The sequence below is a fragment of the Orbicella faveolata genome, unplaced genomic scaffold (genome assembly GCF_042242905.1).
Source record: "Orbicella faveolata isolate gen_17 unplaced genomic scaffold, um_ofav_v1 contig_12, whole genome shotgun sequence".
Classification (NCBI taxonomy): Eukaryota; Metazoa; Cnidaria; class Anthozoa; order Scleractinia; family Merulinidae; genus Orbicella; species Orbicella faveolata.
Genome location: NW_028301539.1, coordinates 32,470,001 through 32,489,144, shown reverse-complemented (window position 1 = coordinate 32,489,144; position 19,144 = coordinate 32,470,001). Strand labels below are relative to the sequence as shown.

Genomic DNA, 19,144 nt, shown 5'->3' with positions numbered 1-19,144 from the left:
AGTTCTTAGAGACCAAATAACTTTTCTGTTTTGCTCAACGTACGAGCACTTTATTGTCATCTTGTGATAATGCAATAGCTATCATTTCCTAATTATTTTATGATTTTTTTCTCATTCCTGTTTACTTCCACTACTCAACAACAACAACAACAACACGAACAATAAGAGCAACAGCAAACAACAACAAATTTATTCTATCAATCAGAAAAGTAAACTTGTTCACGCCAGCGTGCTTCACCTAGCCGTGGAGTACTGGATCGAGTTCCTTCGGTTGACGTGACAACAAAGCTCCGCTTTTATATTATTGACAAAGATCAACTTTTGTCTTTTGAAAATCCTCGAAATTCAGGCAAACATGGCCTCCAAGGCGATGAAAAAGAAAGAATCTAAAGAAAGAGTTGCTTCTGCGGCTAGAACTATACCAGAGTAAGTGAATTTGGTTTGTATTTCAATCTGTGGCAAGCAAAATTTGCGCTCAGCTGGCGTATGTGTAAAATAAGGGAACTCTAGTTTTCCGACGATCGGGTCCATTTCTGACAAGTTTATTTGTATTATAGCGCTGAAGATTGCTATGAAATTACTCAAAATTGTACTTTCGATGTAGTTTTCACTTTATTGCAAATTGAAGAACAGCTAATGCTTTGGTAGCAGTGAAACGTAAAATTAGATTTTATCGCCACCCTGCTCAGCACCATAAGCTTATGTGATGCCCAAATGGCGGCATGATCTCGTGAAAGCTCCGCTAGACACAACAAGTTTTTCTCAATCTTTGACCGAGTTTTATTGTTTATTACCAGCCCATACACCGACAAAACTCTAAACAATGCATTCGCTAAGCTAATTGCTCTCAACTTTTAGAAAATAAATGGAAATCGCCGAGATAAAAGACAATTTCATTTGTGAGCTTATGCACACGGACTTTTTGTACCCAAAATGAGTTACCGCAATTTTCACTCTTTTACTACAGACTCCATGCAGAAAACTCTAATAAACGTTTAGGTTATATCTCATAGTGTTTCCTGTGCATGAAATATTGGTCCTTGACTTCATTTGAGTGTCTCGTTGCGTTTTGTGACGTTGTGCACTAATTATAGGTTGTGGTGTTGAATTCCTTCGGGTAAAACTGGAGTTCGCTCCGTGGACCGTTTCCATGAGAACACCATAATGAAATGAGATTAGACAAAGGGACCATCGTTTAGTGATCGTAAGAGATATTTGGCACGTTATCCAATGAATTCTGTCAAGGAAGGACAGGCTATAATTTAGCTTGCAAACAAACCAGTTCGGCGTTTGTGGAAACTAATATAATTTTGGCATTCGTTTACCGCTCTTGCCAAAAAATTTTCAAAGATGAGTTCGAAAGGACAAACACCTTGGAAAGATCTGAGGCTTGCAACGGTGTCCTCCGCCAAATTCAGGCAAGTTGATTTTTTCTCATCCCAGTCAATAGAGCAGAATTAACACCTGATTGTAGGTTAGGTGTGTAAAAGCGAAGATGCAAAGTTCATTTCAAATGTCATGTGTCACGGATGTTGAGAACCACCAGGTATTGTTTTCTTGGTTTCTCGACGTTTGGTAATCTCTGAAGGCGCCAAGGATTAGCCCAAAAGAATACATTCGGAAAATGGGAAGCTATAAACCATGAGGTTTTCTCTGTAAAGCAGCAACTGTTATGTCAGAGAACACTAATCGATTTTAAAGCTTCGAGATTTCTGCGGATTTAGGCACAAAAGATTCGTACACAACTTGTGTTTGGTTAAGTGGAATATTTACAACCGTGATATCTTTTTACGTTTTCAACAACAAAACTTTTGTGTATCGACAAAAGCATTAATTGAAGAGAAATTTTAAAACCTGTCGAAGAAATTTTGAAATCTGCATGTTTAGTGCATTTTCCAAATATCGGTGAACAATATTTGCCTTGAAATATTTCCAGTTCATGTCAAAACTGGTGACATGTTTGATTAGGCTGTAATAACATACAGTGATAAAGAGTGCAAATACAATCAAAACCGGTGTTTATTGTTTACCTTGGATTCTTTGTGACAAGGCAAACAAAAAACCTTCATAATTGAATATGTACATGAACAATGTCTGTGAATGTACTAAGAAAATGGAATACAGTACTAGGATTTTTTCCGCTTTATATAAAGATTGGCTTGCTGCATAATTAATAAGTAACTAATGGGTTATGTATAACTGTATTAACTTTTTCATGATGGTAGTTGTTTTTGCTCTCCAGGGATGGCTATGTTATATTGTTGTTTCTCTCTCTTAGTTGTTGTCCTGCAGGATCTTGGTACTGATGAACAATTATTTCAAGATGTTTCAATTCCCAAATGACTGTTCTTTACAAGTATAAGTAGGTCGCTCTTTTTTAACACTGGTGAACAACAGAGACTAACAGAGAGTCATTGTGTCTGACATAACAACTTGAACTGTTCTGTGATTGAACTTAATTGAACTCAGTCAAACAAAATGAAACAATTGGGTTTGATTGAGTTCAGCCAGACAAATGGGTACAAATGACAAACTTAAGCCACCGGCCTGGTAGTAAATTTTGTAATACTGTCAGTTCAACATAATTGATATGCAGGCTAGGGGGACCCTGTTAATTCTGTACTAGGCTGACAGCAATTCAACAGTGACTGTTTTCACTGAGAATTTTGTATTTAGTGTACACACAAATTTGCATTGATCATCAATTTTTCTGTGAAAACTAATAACGGTATCAACATTAATTTTTGCCTAGCAGTTTGACCTCCAACGTACCACAAACATGATTCAACATAAAGTATACTGTAATAAAGCCATGTAACCAATAACCTGTTGCAGTGCTTCATTTAGGTTTTATAGCACTTGAGCAACAGAGGGGCGGTGTGTGGGAAATATCTAATTTGCAAGGCAAGAAGGCTATAAAATTAATTAAAAATATCTTTTCTCACCAAGTCTACTTCTTTTAACTCTAGCATTGCAAAAGGAGTTACAACTTTGACTCTGCATCTTGAATTATTCAAGGTAGAAAAACCCATGACATGGGTCACAGGGAATATTAGGGGTGAACTTTGTCAAAATTGAACTGGATCATGAACTTGCTTCAACACACTGGCGAAAACCTATGTGTAGTTTGATCGATTCTTTTTCATAAATAATTATCTGTCTCAATGGTTGTCAGTAACCAACTCTTTAGTCTTTGAAGGAACTCAGTTCCTAAAGTTATAAACATGTAGTTCACTACATTGAAACATGAAAAATCTTTAGCTGACTAACTCATACTCTAGTTACAAATTGTACAAAACGTTGACTCATTTAACTTGCCTTGCTGTAAATACTCGTAATCTGCCTGCAGACAGCTTCTGTTTTTAGTCACCAGAAGACTTCTAAATCCTGTGAATGCTGAAGATAATGAACACTGTACTTGGTTTGAAACTCAATTCAGATAGGTTATTTTGGTTTCAGTTGAATCAATTTTCAAAATTTGCAATGTCTGGGTATCAATTGCAAAATGAAAATTCTAAACCATCCTGCAAAATTGAAACTAAGTTTTTAATATCAGGTTGTTTCCTCTGGTTCATTGCCACTGAAAAAACAGATTAGTTTCTAAAGAAAATGTTGTGATACAGGATTAGAACTGTTAATGACACTGCCTAATGACTGTCTGGTTTTGTTGTTAACTAATTAAGTGCATTCCATACAGTACATGTACTGGTTATTGAAAATACTCTGTTGCAAACCTCCCCTAAGTTACACAGTATCCTCGTATGAAAGCACTTGAACTTGCACAATTTTGTTGGTCTTTAGTCGTCCAGTTAACAAAACTTCATTCATCTTGCATCAGAATTTTGCTGGAGACATATGTAAATTTGTCTTAGCTGTTAACATATTTCTAACTAGTTGCTGAATTGTTGAGTTGCTAAGATACACTCACTGTTCTAAAATCTACAGTTAACAGTAGTCTTATTTGTTGAGTATCAGTGTCTTCAAGAGTCCCTGTATCAAACACAGACTTGTGTATTTTGTAATCAGTTTTTACTCAAAATGGCTAGTTTGCTTAATCCTGGATACACTAGAACACGAAGGTGATACTACATTGCATGTTTGTCCTGTTGGTTGGTGTAATTTTATGTAGATTTTATTGTAGGACTTCCTGAATTACCAGATCACTTTGATTCATTGATTTAATTTTTGCAGATTTGTGTTTATGGCATACCCATTTTATCCTTGTATTGAATATGTTTATTGAAACAAGGAATCTGTTCAGTTCTCTACATTACTGGTATTGATTGATTATGACTGTACAGTTTGTACCTTCTCAGAACAATGTAACACTTACGCTGTAGTTTCGTTTTAATTGACTTCTAACCTTTGCTTACTTGAGACATAATTTCTTGTGTTGTTTTAGGCAATCCACTGCACCTAGTGTTGTAGGATCACTAAATGAAAAAGATGAAAAAAGCAAGAAGGCCAAGCTACCCATAGTTATTTGGCCTGAATGGACTGAGCAGGACATAAATCAGGAAAAATGGGTAAGTCAATTTGAAAGAACATTAAACTGGTACCAATAAATTAGCTTGAATCAGGAGAGTGCATTAGATATGGTGGAGCAAATATGGTTTGAGCAAGATGAAAGGTATTCCTATTCCATGGCAACCCTAAGAGTAGCAATTACCAAGATACTGAGTAATTCGAATACTTACCAAGTCCAAGTCCTTTCCCAAAGAAGTAAATTCAAGTATGACACCACATCTAAAAGCATTAAAGTTTATATTAAAATTATGCCAATTGTACATGATTTGTACCTTATAGTTGTTACATGTAAGTTCTGTAAACATGTAGTACTGGACATAAGTGATGCAGGCCCCACAGTTTGTATAAATTTACCTATTATTTTACATTTACGTTTGTACAACTGGAGCATGACTATTACAAAAAGTCTTTTCTCAATGCGTGGTTCCAGAAAATATCCATACCCACCCTTAGGAGGCTAGGGTTGTTGGAAATTCCAAAGGGAGGGGGTTTCAAAAGCCCAAATTTTTAAAGGTAAGTTTAAGTATGAACCAAAACCAGACTTTCCAGAGGGATTGAGGGGGGGGGGGGGGGGGGGTTACAACCCCCCCAAAAAACCCTGGGGAGGGGCATGAATATTTTCTGTGATTATAACACATTGCATCTCATATACCATGACAGAATTGGCTAGCATTGAATGTTACTGATCTTTGCTTTCTTATGTTCCAGGATACAGCGCACAAAGCAAAAGAAAAGGAAAAAGGGAAAAGTCCAAATCTGGTGAGTCAAATGAACAATCTTCTGTTCATAATAGTGTCTGACTTGCAAAGAAATGTCTGTGGGTTGAAAACTTTGAACTCATGCCTTATCACACCTGACCTATGAAACAAAATCTCTTGCCAAGCTGAAAAAAAAAAACTTTTCATGAGCTGAACCTAATACCTTGAATTATGTATGAAAAGTTATTAGAATCATAAATTATTATTGTAATTATAAATAATCGACAATTTACATCTTTTTTACATCCCGTCTTATCTTGACTGTTACAGCATCCTTATGAAGACCCTGAAGGAAGGGTAGATTTACCAGCTTCCATAAAATGTAATGTGGATCACTGGAAGAGACCTGTTGAGTTTATACTGGATAAGGTACACGTACCACAGGCTTATTTCTGTTCAATATAGTTAAATGAATTATTAGCGCAAAATTATCTTTAAACTCATTATATCAATCAAACTAATGAATTCTATTGCTAAAGGTCTTTTACTAATAAAATTATTTTCATTTTTTTCTCTACAGACACCAGTTGTTGTAGACCCAAAGAGTCTGACAGAGGGAGTCGACTTGCTTTCTGTGAACGATCATTTGACGAACAGTGAGGTATGTGAAAGTGAAGAATGATCATCGCAGTTACTTTTCCAATTTAAGCAATTGGAAAGAAGAAGCCTGAAAAAATTAGGGCTTCAACGGGATTCGAACCCGTGACCTCCGCAATACCGGTGCGATGCTCTACCAACTGAGCTATGAAGCCACACATTGGGAACGAGGTCAATTAATTGAGTTCATATCTTCCTGTGAGGAGTGAAATGATGTGAAGTTTATATGAAATAATTCATATATGAACTGCGGTTTTAGATGAAAGTGAAGAATGATCATCGCAGTTAATTTTCCAATTTAAGCAATTGGAAAGAAGAAGCCTGAAAAAATCAGGGCTTCAATGGGATTCGAACCCGTGACCTCCGCGATACCGGTGCGATGCTCTACCAACTGGGCTATGAAGCCACACATTGAGAGCAAGGTCAATTAATTGAGTTCATATCTTCCCGTGAGGAGTGAAATGATGTGAAGTTTATATGAAATAATTCATATATGAACTGCAGTTGTAGATGAAAGTGAAGAATGATCATCGCAGTCTTGTCCTTGTACTTTAACTTCACATCATTTCACTCCTCATGGGAAGATATGAACTCAATTAATTGACCTCGCTCCCAATGTGTGGCTTCATAGCTCAGTTGGTAGAGCATTGCACCGGTATCGCGGAGGTCATGGGTTCGAATCCCGTTGAAGCCCTGATTTTTTCAGGCTTCTTCTTTCTAATTGCTTAAATTGGAAAATTAGCTGCGATGATCATTCTTCACTTTCATCTACAACCGCAGTTCATATATGAATTATTTCATATAAACTTCACAGTGAGGTATGTGAAGTAATATAGTGAATTAAACATGAGAGAGAGAGTGTTTCATTTGTGATACCCAAACACTGAGAAGAGAGATAAAATTACGATGTGCATCGGACGAAATTTGAGGTGTTTGGGTAGCCAATCAAAAGCTGTCTCAAGTGTTTGATAAATTGTCTCAATCAAAACAAAAACTAAGGAGTTAATGGAGAAATAAAATTGTCAAAATCTATGCTTATGTTTTAACTTGATGAATTATTTAATGAGTTTGAGAATTACTGTGAAAATGTTTCTGCCTCATGATTGACTTAATGTTGTAAATAAAGTAAAATGTTCATTCCACAAGGGATTCCTAAGTGTGCATGATTCAACCACAAGATCAGCCAGGTCTGAGAAAATGTTTTAAGTAAGATGTACATTATGTAACAAATCGTTTTGTTATCCAAAATGGTAACAGTTATTAACTTCAACCAAAACTTAATCATATCAGAATCCAGTCATTATGAAGAGCATAAGCCTCTTTGAATAGGTGATTTGTTAGAGCCCATGACAAGGGCATTAGCATGTATAGGGTTTTTTCTAGCAGAGCAGTTCTTATTAATTTTTATTGCTGTCATGTGCTGCTCTCATTTGATGGCAGTGTGAATTCAAGAAAATATGGAAACTCCAACCCCTTTAATTTGTAACAGATACAATGTACCATTAATTAGTAAAGAGAGGACTCATATTCCAGAATAAGTTAATCATGTCTTGTGGTGGAGAGGTGTTATAAGGTGTACATGTTTATTGTAGTAAATAACTGTTATGGATATCTGATTGTAGTTTAACTTCTGTGTTTGTAGTTACTTCGTTGGATAATAGGTCAGGTGACTTGCTTGTGGAAGCAGCACTTCAAGGTTGAGCCAGTAGAGACTGTGAAGGGTGCAAAAGATGTCAAAGAGAGTAACAAAGGAGACAAAGAGAAGGACAAAGAGAAAGATAAAGACAGAGAAAAAGACAAAGATGCATTGTTAGAAGACAACACTTGGAAACCTTGGGGTCACATCTGGCCGAAAGAGAAGACAAAAGGAAGTCCTCTGCCTGTCTACAACCCTGGAGGAAAATACTGTGTTAGGATCTTTTGGATGGTAAGTTAGCACCTGCAAAAGACAAAGCAAATGTTTTGTATGAGCCTCTGAATTCCCAAAAGCACTCAAATGAGGTTTCTTCCACTTGTTATGAAGCTTAAGAACCCCCTTATGCAGCATAAATCGCTTTGTTTAGGTGTCAAAGTCTTAAGCACTACTGTGCTAATTAAGCAATGAGGATGCTGAAATACAACCCATAATAGTAAATTACAGAAACATATGAAAGTACTGCTTGTTAGCTGTCATTTGAATGGTACAGGTGTACTTGTGTTTAATGGTTTCATCCATAATTTTATGTGCACTTGGTAGGAACAATTTTGAACAGCACAAGATTGAAAAGTATTACATGACAGTACTTCTCAATAGTTTTCATTTGGTCACATACTCACACAAGGGTTTTATCATCAGACCTTCATGTGAAAGCTAACACCAGCATGTCCATGTGCAGGCTGCTAGTATAAAAGCAATGGTACACTAGTTGAATTCTGAAGTTAAACTTACACTTTGTCTACTTAGGGTACTTGGCGGAAAGTAACAGTTGATGACTGGATGCCATTTGACGAAGATGGTAAACTTTTGTTACCAGCCACGCCTAATGAACATGAGCTCTGGCCTATGTTACTGTCCAAAGCTCTCATAAAAGTAGCTTCATTAGAGTAAGTAACTTTGACTATTTGCTCTCTGAAATTCTTATAAAATGAATGATGTAAACTTGAGAGTGCCGTAAAGTTCTAAGAGTAACAGCCATCATTTGTTTCAAATTAAGCAGCCTTCTTTACATTGTAATATTGCTATGATATGGGTATACCACAGGTCACCCGATCTACATCTATAAATAAATTAAACTATTTTCGACATGTAGACAGCTGAAAGGATAACTCTTGTTGGAAAGAATTTACTGTACAGCAGGCCTAGGTTGTTTGAAAGGTGGATAACAGGTGTACTATTTGGGGAGGGTTACTTCTTTCAGGAGATAGCTACCTTGAATTTGTAACTTGTTGGTAATGCATGCGAGAGGTTTATAACTTCTAAGTTGAAATATTTCTATTAAAAAAAATTCAGCACTACTTTTTGTGATGTTTGTAAAGATCATTTGGTTCTGATTTCCTTTTTTCCTTTTCAGTTATGCTGGTGGTTATAATGCCTGTGAGTTTGGTGACTTTACTGTGGTTCATGCTTTGACAGGGTGGTTACCAGAAATTATCCCTCTGAGGTAATAAAAGTCTTGTTTTGCAAATACTGCAAAGAGTAAAGGTAGCTTATGTCATTTTTGCCCCTGTGAAGGTGTGGCAACACTGTTGAAATTTGGAAGCTCCTTCTCCAAGCCTTGCCACGTTGGAAACTAGAGAACACTCCACCACCAGAGGAGAAGAAACAGACAAGCACAGAGGGTAAGAAAAAGGATGATAAGGACAAAGAGAGAAAATCAACAAAGTCTGACAAAGGACAAGCCCAGTCTGAGAAAGCTGACAGAGACAACAAGTCCAAAGATAAAGACAAGGACAAAGGTATTGGTTCAGTTGTCCTGATTTGCACTCTGCCAGAAATGCATATGCTCCCTCCCATACAGTTACCTATGGGTTATTGACCAAGCATGAAGTCAAGATGGCTGGATATTGGACAAGTCCCTTTTTTGCATGTTTATCACCCTAGACAGAGTGGAGGTCCACAAACACGCAAAAAAAGAATTAGGCCAATATCCATTTTGACCGAACAAGCTTGGTCAATATGGTAAAGGATTTATCATATGGAAAAAGAATGCTATGTTTTTGCAGGACACAATGGATAATCCTGAGCAGGCAAGATGGGGCTTGGGTAGCCAATCATAGTGTAGGATTCGGTTCATCTTGCCCACTCACAAAGCTAGTGATTTAATAACTATACTGTTACTGCCCCCGTATCGAGAGCTGTGCTTGTCCTAACACTCTGCCTGCACCTGTACCCATCCCTTCCCATTTGTGTAATTAACATGACCCTAGAGGTGACTTGAGTAAATCTGAAATTTGCTGAGGGTGAAAAAATAAGAAAATTTGTGATTTTGCAAAAGAGTTTTGCATTTTGTGTTTTTGAAACTATATTCAGGCAAGCAGCTTCTACACAAACCTCACCAACAGTGTTAAAAAGATTAGTATTCCATACACATACAAATACCAAATGAAAACGTTCCATGTTCCATGCAGCACTGTAGATGTAATTATCATACTTTGTTTGATTCCAGCCATTCCAGCTGTAAATCCTGTGGAGGTCCCAAAGGAGCCAGAATTTGTTATTTTTGCCAGTTACTCCCATCCACCAAATACACCAATGAGACATTCTGTTCTTAAAGAAATGGTGAGTAGAATCGTTACGTTAAAGTGTGGTCATTTTGATTGTTCCTGGTCACACAGTAAGGCCCATCGCAGGGTTACCCTCAGCATTAATTTTGCCAGTATCTATAGCTGGTTTTCACATGACGTCACCAAAATTCAAACTACAAAACTATTGATCTTCCTGAGATTTTACTTAAAGTGCCTATGAAGTAAAAAATAATTGCCGTTGATTTGAAAGGCTTTTCAAAGTAAAGAAGGATGACGTTTTCCTTTTTGGAATATCTTTTTTCGTTTTAGAGATATTCACGTTTTTGTATTATAAGTGATGACGTCATAGGTGGTTCCACTAAAACAGTTCAACACTCAATCAAGAATATCTCTAGAAATATTAAAGCAGTGTTCTTTAAACTTGGCACCTGTAATGTAAATCACAAAAGAATCAAAATGACACCCATTGTGCCGTCACCATGACAACAGTTATGCCGCTGGTCCTGTTTTAATTAAAACTAACATTACCAGATTTTATCTTAAACAAGGATCATCCACTCCCAACAATCTAATGGGGAGAGTTAAAACAATATGGGAATCACGTGTGTTCCGAGCAAGACCCTCTGTCCCTTTTCGAAGGGTTGCAAATTGGCATATTTGGTTTTTCACAGAAAGAGACTGGAGCCAAAAGTGTTGCCATGGCAACAACACAGAAGGTGTCATTCTGTTTCTTTTGTGATGCACATTTGTGGTGCCAAGTTTGAAGAACACTGCTCCAATATTTCTAGAGATATTCTTGATTCAGTGTTTTACTGTTCAAGTGGAACCACCTATGACGTCTCACTTTCCTCATTTGCATGATACAAAAACGTAAATATCTCTAGAACGAAAAAAGATATTCCAAAAAGGGAAACGCCATTCTTCTTTACTTTGAAAAGCCTGTCAAATAAGCAGCAATTACTTTTTACTTCATAGGCACTTTAAATGATGCATAAGAGCAGCTGAAAACTAATATTCATACAAATTTTTGCTCCGAATGGGTTCTTGGTTTTGTGATACACTACACTTGAATTTCTAAGCTTTTGTGTGATGCGGCATTTACATGATGGCCTAGAGAGGTGTCATGATGGTTAAAAAAAGTGACTTATTTCGGGGAACTTGGCTATCTGAACAGTTCATGTCTTAGAAACATTATTATTTTAATGTTTTAGAGTTGCTTGAGGGGTAAATTCACGTTTTTGTAGCAAAACTCAGTGACAGATGTTTCTGTTGGTTTCCGGCCACCATGTTGGTGCCCATACGAATGGGCACCAGCATGGCGTCTCCATACAAATCTCAATAAATTTGGGTAAAAAATTTCTCCGCATATCTTGCATAAGAAAAATTGCTGTGACCAGAATTTTGGCGAGAGTCTTTGCATATTTACCTTCTTTCATTTCCCAGATTCTGGACTTTATGTATTGACCGGTTTTGATTTTTATTTTGATCTATTTTAAATTGTGTGACGCTGAAAACTAGCAATTTATACACCTGGGTGGAGAGAGGCACTGTGAGAGTGAAGTGTCTTGCCCAAGAATACAAAATTATGTCCCCAGCCACGGTTCGAACCCAGACCACTCGATCCAGAGACAAGCACATTAACCATGAGCCAACTGCACCTCACGGTAGATTGACTGAATTTCTTTATTTTTGACTAGAGGTTACATACTCTACTTGCTCATGTTTCGCTTGAATGAATTAATAAAGTTAGTGATTAGGCAATATTTACTGTGACTCAGATAAATACATGCGTGTATGGATAAATCATAGAATGAGTGCTCTACATGTACATGTACATAGAATGCATCTTGTTCAAATATGTTACTTTAGAGGAGGGGGACATGGGCATTTGCGGTGTTGTGGTGTTGATGTTTTTTAATGCAGTGATGCGCTGAATAAAATCTAAAGTTGCGGTGTTGTGGTGATCTCAAGCCCTGCGGTGTGCGATGTTTGTGTTTTTCATGCTGCGGTGTTTGGTGAAGTGAAATTGTTTGCGGTGCTGGGGTCTTTTGATTTACCATTCTCAAACCTAAATTTGACCTGGCTCGTCTCTTTTTTCTTTGTCCGCTTCCTAGCTTCCCGCAAGGTTTTTTCACAAGACCAAGAAAACTGATTTACGGGCATCAGCAGTATTGACACATGCGCAATGAAAAGCGTTGTGATATGTTTATTTTGTGGAAGATTGTTGAGGTATAAAAGTATTGTTTTAAGTGTAGATGAACGAATCATGGCGCTAAAAATACGAGTTGTGGTGACAGTGTTTCCTTGACTTTTCTTGTGGTGATGCGCTGTTCGTTAATTTTTTTTTGCGGTGTTGCGGTGTTCAGAACTCCCCCATTTCCTCCTCTTAGAGTGGGATTTTAAAATTACTTTTAGCATCTGTTCTCTACTCAATACATCAGAGACTGATTATACTAACAGTTTTAGAGTTTAATTGTGCTCTTTCTTTAATCTTACTCAGTCAGGATTAGTTATCACATACAGTGATACTGACAGACAGGCAACAAAACAAAAATCTAGATCACTGACATGTTCCCTGTGTCCTTGCAGGCTGATGCGTCTGAGAAACTGAGGCAGTCTGGACTGTCTCATAACCACCCCCATCCTGTCATGTTAACGACAGCAAGAGACTGCCCCCTGGTTCCACCTCCACCTCCTGTACAGATCCCACGGTGGAAGCTTATTCGGCAGAAGAAGAAGAAGCAGCCAGTGGAGCCAGCGCTGACTCCCCCAGAGCCTCCAAAAGAGCCACAGTTCTTGGAAATTGTGTCTCCTTTTCTTAACCATAAAGTCAGTCCCATTCCTGTCAGCAGAGCAAGGTAAGATTAAATCAAATAAACTAAATTTTGCATTGAAATGTATACTATCACAATGCATGAGAACTACATTAGTTCATCAGTGACACCTGAGCTCCTAGAAAATAGAATAACAACAGTAAGTACTTACATGTATAACCCTTCTTACCTGAAATCAGTTTATGATCAGTGATTTGCAGGGCAGCTTGGCGTCTTTTCTTTTTATCTTAACATGTATGAGAGTACAAAATAATGTAAACTCTTCAAAGTAAACAATGATGTATGTTCTGTCATGGACACAATGAAAAAGTAAATACATTGTTAACTTCTCCTCCATCCACGACCCATTGTTAACTTCCCTCCCACCCCGAGTATTGTTCGTACTATTGAGTATTGTATTAGCATTATTTCTGTACGTAGAAGTTTAAACTGTAATTAGTTTCAGCAGTGTTTTGTTGTGTGCTGTTAGTCAATTGCAATATCATTACAGATGGAGCACATCCAAGCTCCTGAAGATTGTTAAAATGCTGTAGGTAACTTTTTCCCATCTTGAGAAAAAAAAAATGCTTTTAGGACCCCTGTTAGGTGGTTGAAATTCCGTCCTGAGAAGCCAATGGGTGAAATACTGGAAGAAGGAGATAAAGATGATGAAGAAAAGAAGGATGGTGGAGAGGGGCAGGAAGGAACTGAGAAAACCACAACTGAGAAGAAAGAGGGAGGAACTGAGGATGCTACAGCCATTAAAGAGGTGTGTGTGGGTAATTCAGTATATGCAGTTTAAGAGGAATGACCAGTTATACATGTATGCAAGTATGAGTCAAGTCTGGGCAATTTCCACTTTCCCGGAAGACATCAGAGTTGCATTAGTCAGTTTAGTTTTAAGTATTGTTTGTATATAATTTTAATTACTTATCATTATTGTTGCAACAATTTTGGTATTCAAAGCATACCAAAAATGGTTTTTATGTTACCATTTACTATGTGTTTTTAAGATCTTTATAAATGTGTTTGCTTTTCTGTCTGTAAAGGCGAATTCTAAGGAAATCTGTGAAGAAATATCATTTCCCTCTTTTTTCAGAAAAATGCTGATGTCAGCTTTTTTGTTGAGATTTAAGGCTAATTATCTCGAAAAAATGCATGGCTACCCCAGTTTTTCTTCAGGGATTCCAGTAGCCCTTGCAAAGATCTACTTTTTCTGCGTGGTCCTAACCTGGTGCAAAAACCTTTGTATTTACAATGTAGTAGACACCGTCTTTAAGTGCTACATAACCCTTTTTTACCCAGTTGTAAAAATGCTTCTTTCTGACAAGTTGTTGGAAAACAAAACTTTACATACCCAGTCTGATTTTAAGCAGTATTCCAATTTTAGAAGTTGATTGTCCATTTTACTTTATTTGTTAAGGATTATAAACCCAGGAGCCCAACACTAAGGCTAGAAGGTGAGGAGACCAAACCAGACCATGACAAAGAAAGGGAACAAATTAGAGAAAGCAAAGATAGCCAAGAAAACCTTCGAGATCGACCATCCAACAAGGACTCTTTGAAGACAAAAGAGAGAGAAAAGTCGGCAAAAAGTGACAGAGGAGAAAAAGATAAGCTACCTAAGTCTGCAGAAAGTAAGAGTAGAGTGGGGAGTAAGCTGAGTGTGATTGACAAGCCTGAAAGGAACAAGTCTGGTGGGCTCTCGCCAAAAGGAAGAAGAATGTCTAGGATGGAGAAGCCTGGAGACTTGACTAAAAGTAAGAAACTACATTATTTTGAGTTTTGTGCAAAAGTTGTCTTTTGTTGTGTTGGTTTTGGTAGAGTTTATTTTTGAACAGGCCTAGCATCTTGTATCAGAAGAAATTTAAAAAAAAAGGCATAAATAACTTTAAAGGGAAATTTTTTATGTGCACGTAAGAATAATGCAATTTTCATCGATAAGATTTTCTAAATATTGTGATATACAACTAAAACTAACTTAGCGTTTTTTCAAATGAATACCATCGTGATGTAAAGTGTAAAACTAGGTCTTCACTACAGGACCAGTATTTGGAATGAAATTAGAGCTGAACAATGATTCCAGAGGCTTAATTAATTAATTAATTAATTTTATTTTGTTTTGTTTTGTATATTTACTCTGGTGCCAAGTTTATGATATTTATGTGTACCAATGTATTTGTTGTGTCTCTTTCCTGACTCTCACATTTTTAATTATTATAATTACGGTCACGCAACTAGTTTAGCTTTTTAGTTATTTTGGGTGTCCCACTACTGTATGTACTGTACTGTTTATTTATTTATTTATTTATAATTATAATCTTGTAAATTCTTTTAGTTGGTTACAGTAGTAGAAATAAACTGTTGTTGTTGTTGTTGTTGGAGGAGGACAGGGGAAGGTGTGATTATTTGAGGGCTTTTTGTTTCTGGGAATGATAAAGGTTAAGTCTTTGTCAGGCCAATGGCCCATACAGCCACAGCTTATGCCAGTTTCTAAAGCACGAAGCCACTAAGAGTATTTCTACTCCTCTCTGGATAGTTGCTAGTTCATTGCAGGGTTAGCCCCCGAGCATTAATTTGCCGGTACCCATTTATACACGTGGGTGGAGAGAGGTACTGTGACAGTAAAGTGTCTTGTCCGTAAACACAATACAATGACTCCGGCTGGCCAGGACTCAAACCCAGACCACTTGATCTGGAGTCCAGGTCACTAACCACTAGGCCTTTGCTCCTGCACCTCTGGGAATGAAGTAAGTCAATTGAAAACCCAATGTTTAAAATGTCAGATGGAAATAACCAAGAGAAACCATGATTGATAACTACAAAAAAACCTGAATTCAATTTTGGTGCCAATCCTGGATTAGCTCAGCATCGATCTCCCTTTGATCATCTTGGCTAAATGTCATTTATAACTTACCTTGCAGCTCCTCCAGAGTCAAGGCGAATGTCCAGGGTCGACAAAGGAGTGAAAATAGAAGCAGTAAGAGAATCACTGCACAAAGTTGACCCTATTCGTGAGGACAAATGCCCTGTGGTTGATCTTGCTACCTGTGCTATTAATGAGGGAGACAAGACACCTGGGGAGGGTACAGATGGAGAAATGAATGATGAGAAGACTGAGGGGGATAAGACAGAGGATGGTGACAAGACCAAGGAAGACAGCAACAAAGACAAGAAAATATGGATGGAATATGCTGACTTCTGCAAATGCTTTAGGTTAGGAAATTTTACTGTGTGTTTGCACTTTTCATGGGCTTACCTTAGTCACTCCAGAATCAAAGCTACACTGTAATTTTGTTATAGTTTGTTTTTGTCTGTGGATGAAACCCTAATATGCAACCATTCAATTGAAAGCTGTTGAGCAGTACTTTCATTTGGTACTGTTTACCCGAGTATGTATTATGCTGAGCAAGGTAGCTTTCTTGTTTTTTTGGATGAAATCATAGCCTAGTGTGGTCCCCACCTTGCCCTGTGGGCATTTGGTTTCTCTTATGCCAACTGCCCTCAGGGTATCCCCACCTGGATGTTACCATCCAAATGGTCTTGTTTGTCTTTTGGTATTTTGCATAATAATATTTGTGTGACTTTGAGATCAAAAGGATTGCATTCACAAACTTAATTGCATAAACAGTATTAGAAAAGAATGAACCAGAAATTTCATCTATACATGGAAACTCACTTGTTTTGTTTGTGGGTGAAATGTCAAATGGGGTTGTATAAAGAAGAGTGGTTATATACATCACATAGTTTAGCTATAAATTTCCAGTCCTTGTTTTACGAAGTATCTTTTCTTTTTTTTTTTTTTGCAGACATCTGTATATATTCCACAAACCTAATACATACAATTACTCTAAAGGAAACTCTGAGTTAAAGGTAGGCAGTGACCTTTTATTCCAGTCTCTTATAAAACTGCTTATCACATGTGAATGTGTTCGTGGGTTTTTGTTTTCATTAGAAACATCTTCCCTTGATGCTAATGAATGAACTCAAACCACTTTCTAACTTGAAGGTAGACTACATCAGTTCAATAATTGAGTAGCATACGAGCCAAGTAGCCCAGCAGGCCGGAGCTTATCCCGGTTTCTGTTGCATGAAGTGACTAGGGATATTTCTACTCCCCCTGGATGGCATGCTAGTTCATCGCAGGGGTTACCCCCAGCATTAAATTTGCCAGTGTCCATTTGTACAGCTGGGTGGAACACAACACAGTGTCCCCGGCCAGGACTCGAAACTGAACTTTTTTGTTGTATTTAACTTTGATTACTCATCATTGTACCGAAATCAATACTAATTCGTAACATTGTAACTCACTAACTCATCATTAACTTCAATTCATTAATTTGTTCTTTTCCTCTCATGTTCAAAAGTGTCGTTCTTCTCTAAACCAATCTATAACTTCTGAGCTGGAGGTCTCAAGCCCTTCAGAGGTACATGTATCTTCTTCTCTCTCTTTCTCTGTTGTTTTTCTATCTTTTCCTGTCCTTGATATCATCAGCTTTTAGTGCATGCTGGAGATTTTCTAGTCTTCGTGGCAGAAATTCTTAACCTCTTTTTAAGTCTAGTCTGTTATGACTCTTAATGTTCAATGACTAATGCTACATTTCCCTGGAACTCTTTCTTTCAACAGTTTGTGCCCATTTGTTCATTCCCTTGAAGCGTTATCTTTATAACGCGACATAACGTATTTCTTGCCTTTAATTACCTACCCGTCATAATCTACCATGAAATAATCTCCGCTGTCAAAGCAGGAAATCCTAACTGACTACTCATTTCCTTAGGGAAGTGGTCAAAACTATTATACATATAAGGGACCCACTAAAATAACTTGAGACTACCGTCTCTTTCTATAGCCCCCTACCCTTATCCAGATACCAAGGATTTCTTTTATAGCCCCTCCCCCCCCTTATCCCTTAACCTATGGTCTCTTGCTTAACCCCCCCCCCCCCGCCCCCCCGCCCACCCCCACTACACACACAAAAAGAAACACACAGAGAGAAACTGTGTGCCGGGTTGCGTACACTATGGTCACATTATTGTTCCTTTAATCGACCTTACAATATACAATCATCTCTGGTTTGCATACCTTTAAAAATTAGAAATAAACCTTGTGGATATTTGAAAACAAGTTCAACAATCATGTTAAAGATTTTTTAATGACGAAACACAAAAAATCACCACATTGTTTTGCGCTCAAGTACATGGTGTCCCTTTAATGAATGCCTGCTTACGCGAAGCACATTAACTCTGAACATAAACATAAACTGTGGACTACCGTAATAGTAATTAACCAGCTTTCATATTGCTAAAAACTATCGACGCACAAACCACAGAATTGAGTGGCACTCTCTTCAATGCGTAACCTAGAGTAGCTAGGAAACTTTCTGTAACCGTTTTGTCTGTAGAGCTAAGACGCTAGCCTACTAACTTTTAAAAACACTTCTGAACAAGTTTACGAGCTTTATGACGCTAAAATCTCAAAAAAAAAGTGAAAAATTATTCCCGCAAAAGTCGGTGGTTCACAAATCAGGCGCAGGTAAATGCATATTTCACGGATCATGGGAAAAAATTAAAAACCAGTTTCCCGAGGACAGAAAAGTGTAGATAAGATATTTTCACGAATCACGGAAAAAGTAAATCCTAATTCACGTTTCACGCAAAGCAAAAATGCCCATTCACGCGTCACGAAAAAAGTATAGGGGACCCTCTGTCGACAGTTACCGATAATTACAATTTATTCGCCACGTAAAAGTAAGTTTACGCGCAAGTCTATTGACTGTTTTGCGTGTTGTATTTACTACTAGTGTTCGGCTTGACTCAGGCAAGACCATGGTTTTGATCCTCCATGTGGATCTCATCAGTTGCTGGTATTTCTCTGTACGTCTGAAGTTCAAGCCTTACACGACTTCTACGGTTCGTGACATTTGTACATTTGCCGTTCTCTGTTCGGTCCCTCGCCCTTTTTGTTGCTTCACTTGTATCTATGAAGGGATCTTCATGATGTGTTATAAGGAGGAATTTTAAGTATAGTTGAGCCGTGACTTTTTAGAGGTCATAGGTCTGCATGATTTCTGATGTTATCTGCATAGTTTGACGCCTCTGTAATTTGTCATGTGTTTGTGCATTTTTTGGGCTCATTTCTATTGCAAGATATGTTTTTATGTCTTATGTTGAACTAAGCCGAACAATGACATACAACACGCAAAACAGTCAATACCCGGGTCCTTG

At 37.6% G+C, this 19,144-nt stretch overlaps 1 protein-coding gene and 1 non-coding gene across 10 annotated transcripts in view; one reads left to right on the top strand and one right to left on the bottom strand.

The window, feature by feature from the left end:
• LOC110044394 (androglobin-like) overlaps positions 1-19,144 on the top strand; it is a 45,930-nt gene that overhangs the window by 3,361 nt on the left and 23,425 nt on the right. For 4 of the 9 annotated variants that reach the window (XM_089283333.1, XM_089283331.1, XM_089283332.1 and 1 more), the window contains exons 3-16: positions 4,403-4,526; positions 5,236-5,286; positions 5,556-5,654; positions 5,806-5,886; positions 7,525-7,809; positions 8,326-8,465; positions 8,933-9,022; positions 9,094-9,317; positions 10,028-10,140; positions 12,696-12,964; positions 13,514-13,688; positions 14,343-14,679; positions 15,844-16,135; positions 16,729-16,792. In XM_089283333.1, coding sequence (XP_089139459.1) covers positions 4,403-4,526; positions 5,236-5,286; positions 5,556-5,654; positions 5,806-5,886; positions 7,525-7,809; positions 8,326-8,465; positions 8,933-9,022; positions 9,094-9,317; positions 10,028-10,140; positions 12,696-12,964; positions 13,514-13,688; positions 14,343-14,679; positions 15,844-16,135; positions 16,729-16,792 — 2,344 coding nt within the window. Of the gene's footprint in view, positions 1-241; positions 427-828; positions 1,419-2,169; positions 2,363-3,872; positions 4,080-4,402; positions 4,527-5,235; positions 5,287-5,555; positions 5,655-5,805; positions 5,887-7,524; positions 7,810-8,325; positions 8,466-8,932; positions 9,023-9,093; positions 9,318-10,027; positions 10,141-12,695; positions 12,965-13,513; positions 13,689-14,342; positions 14,680-15,843; positions 16,136-16,728; positions 16,793-19,144 lie in introns of those variants that run through there. The other 5 variants (XM_089283338.1, XM_089283334.1, XM_089283335.1 and 2 more) reach the window with 4 other exon arrangements.
• Positions 5,965-6,037, bottom strand: Trnat-ggu (transfer RNA threonine (anticodon GGU)). The gene has a single exon. It is a non-coding gene; the product is annotated as a tRNA-Thr (tRNA).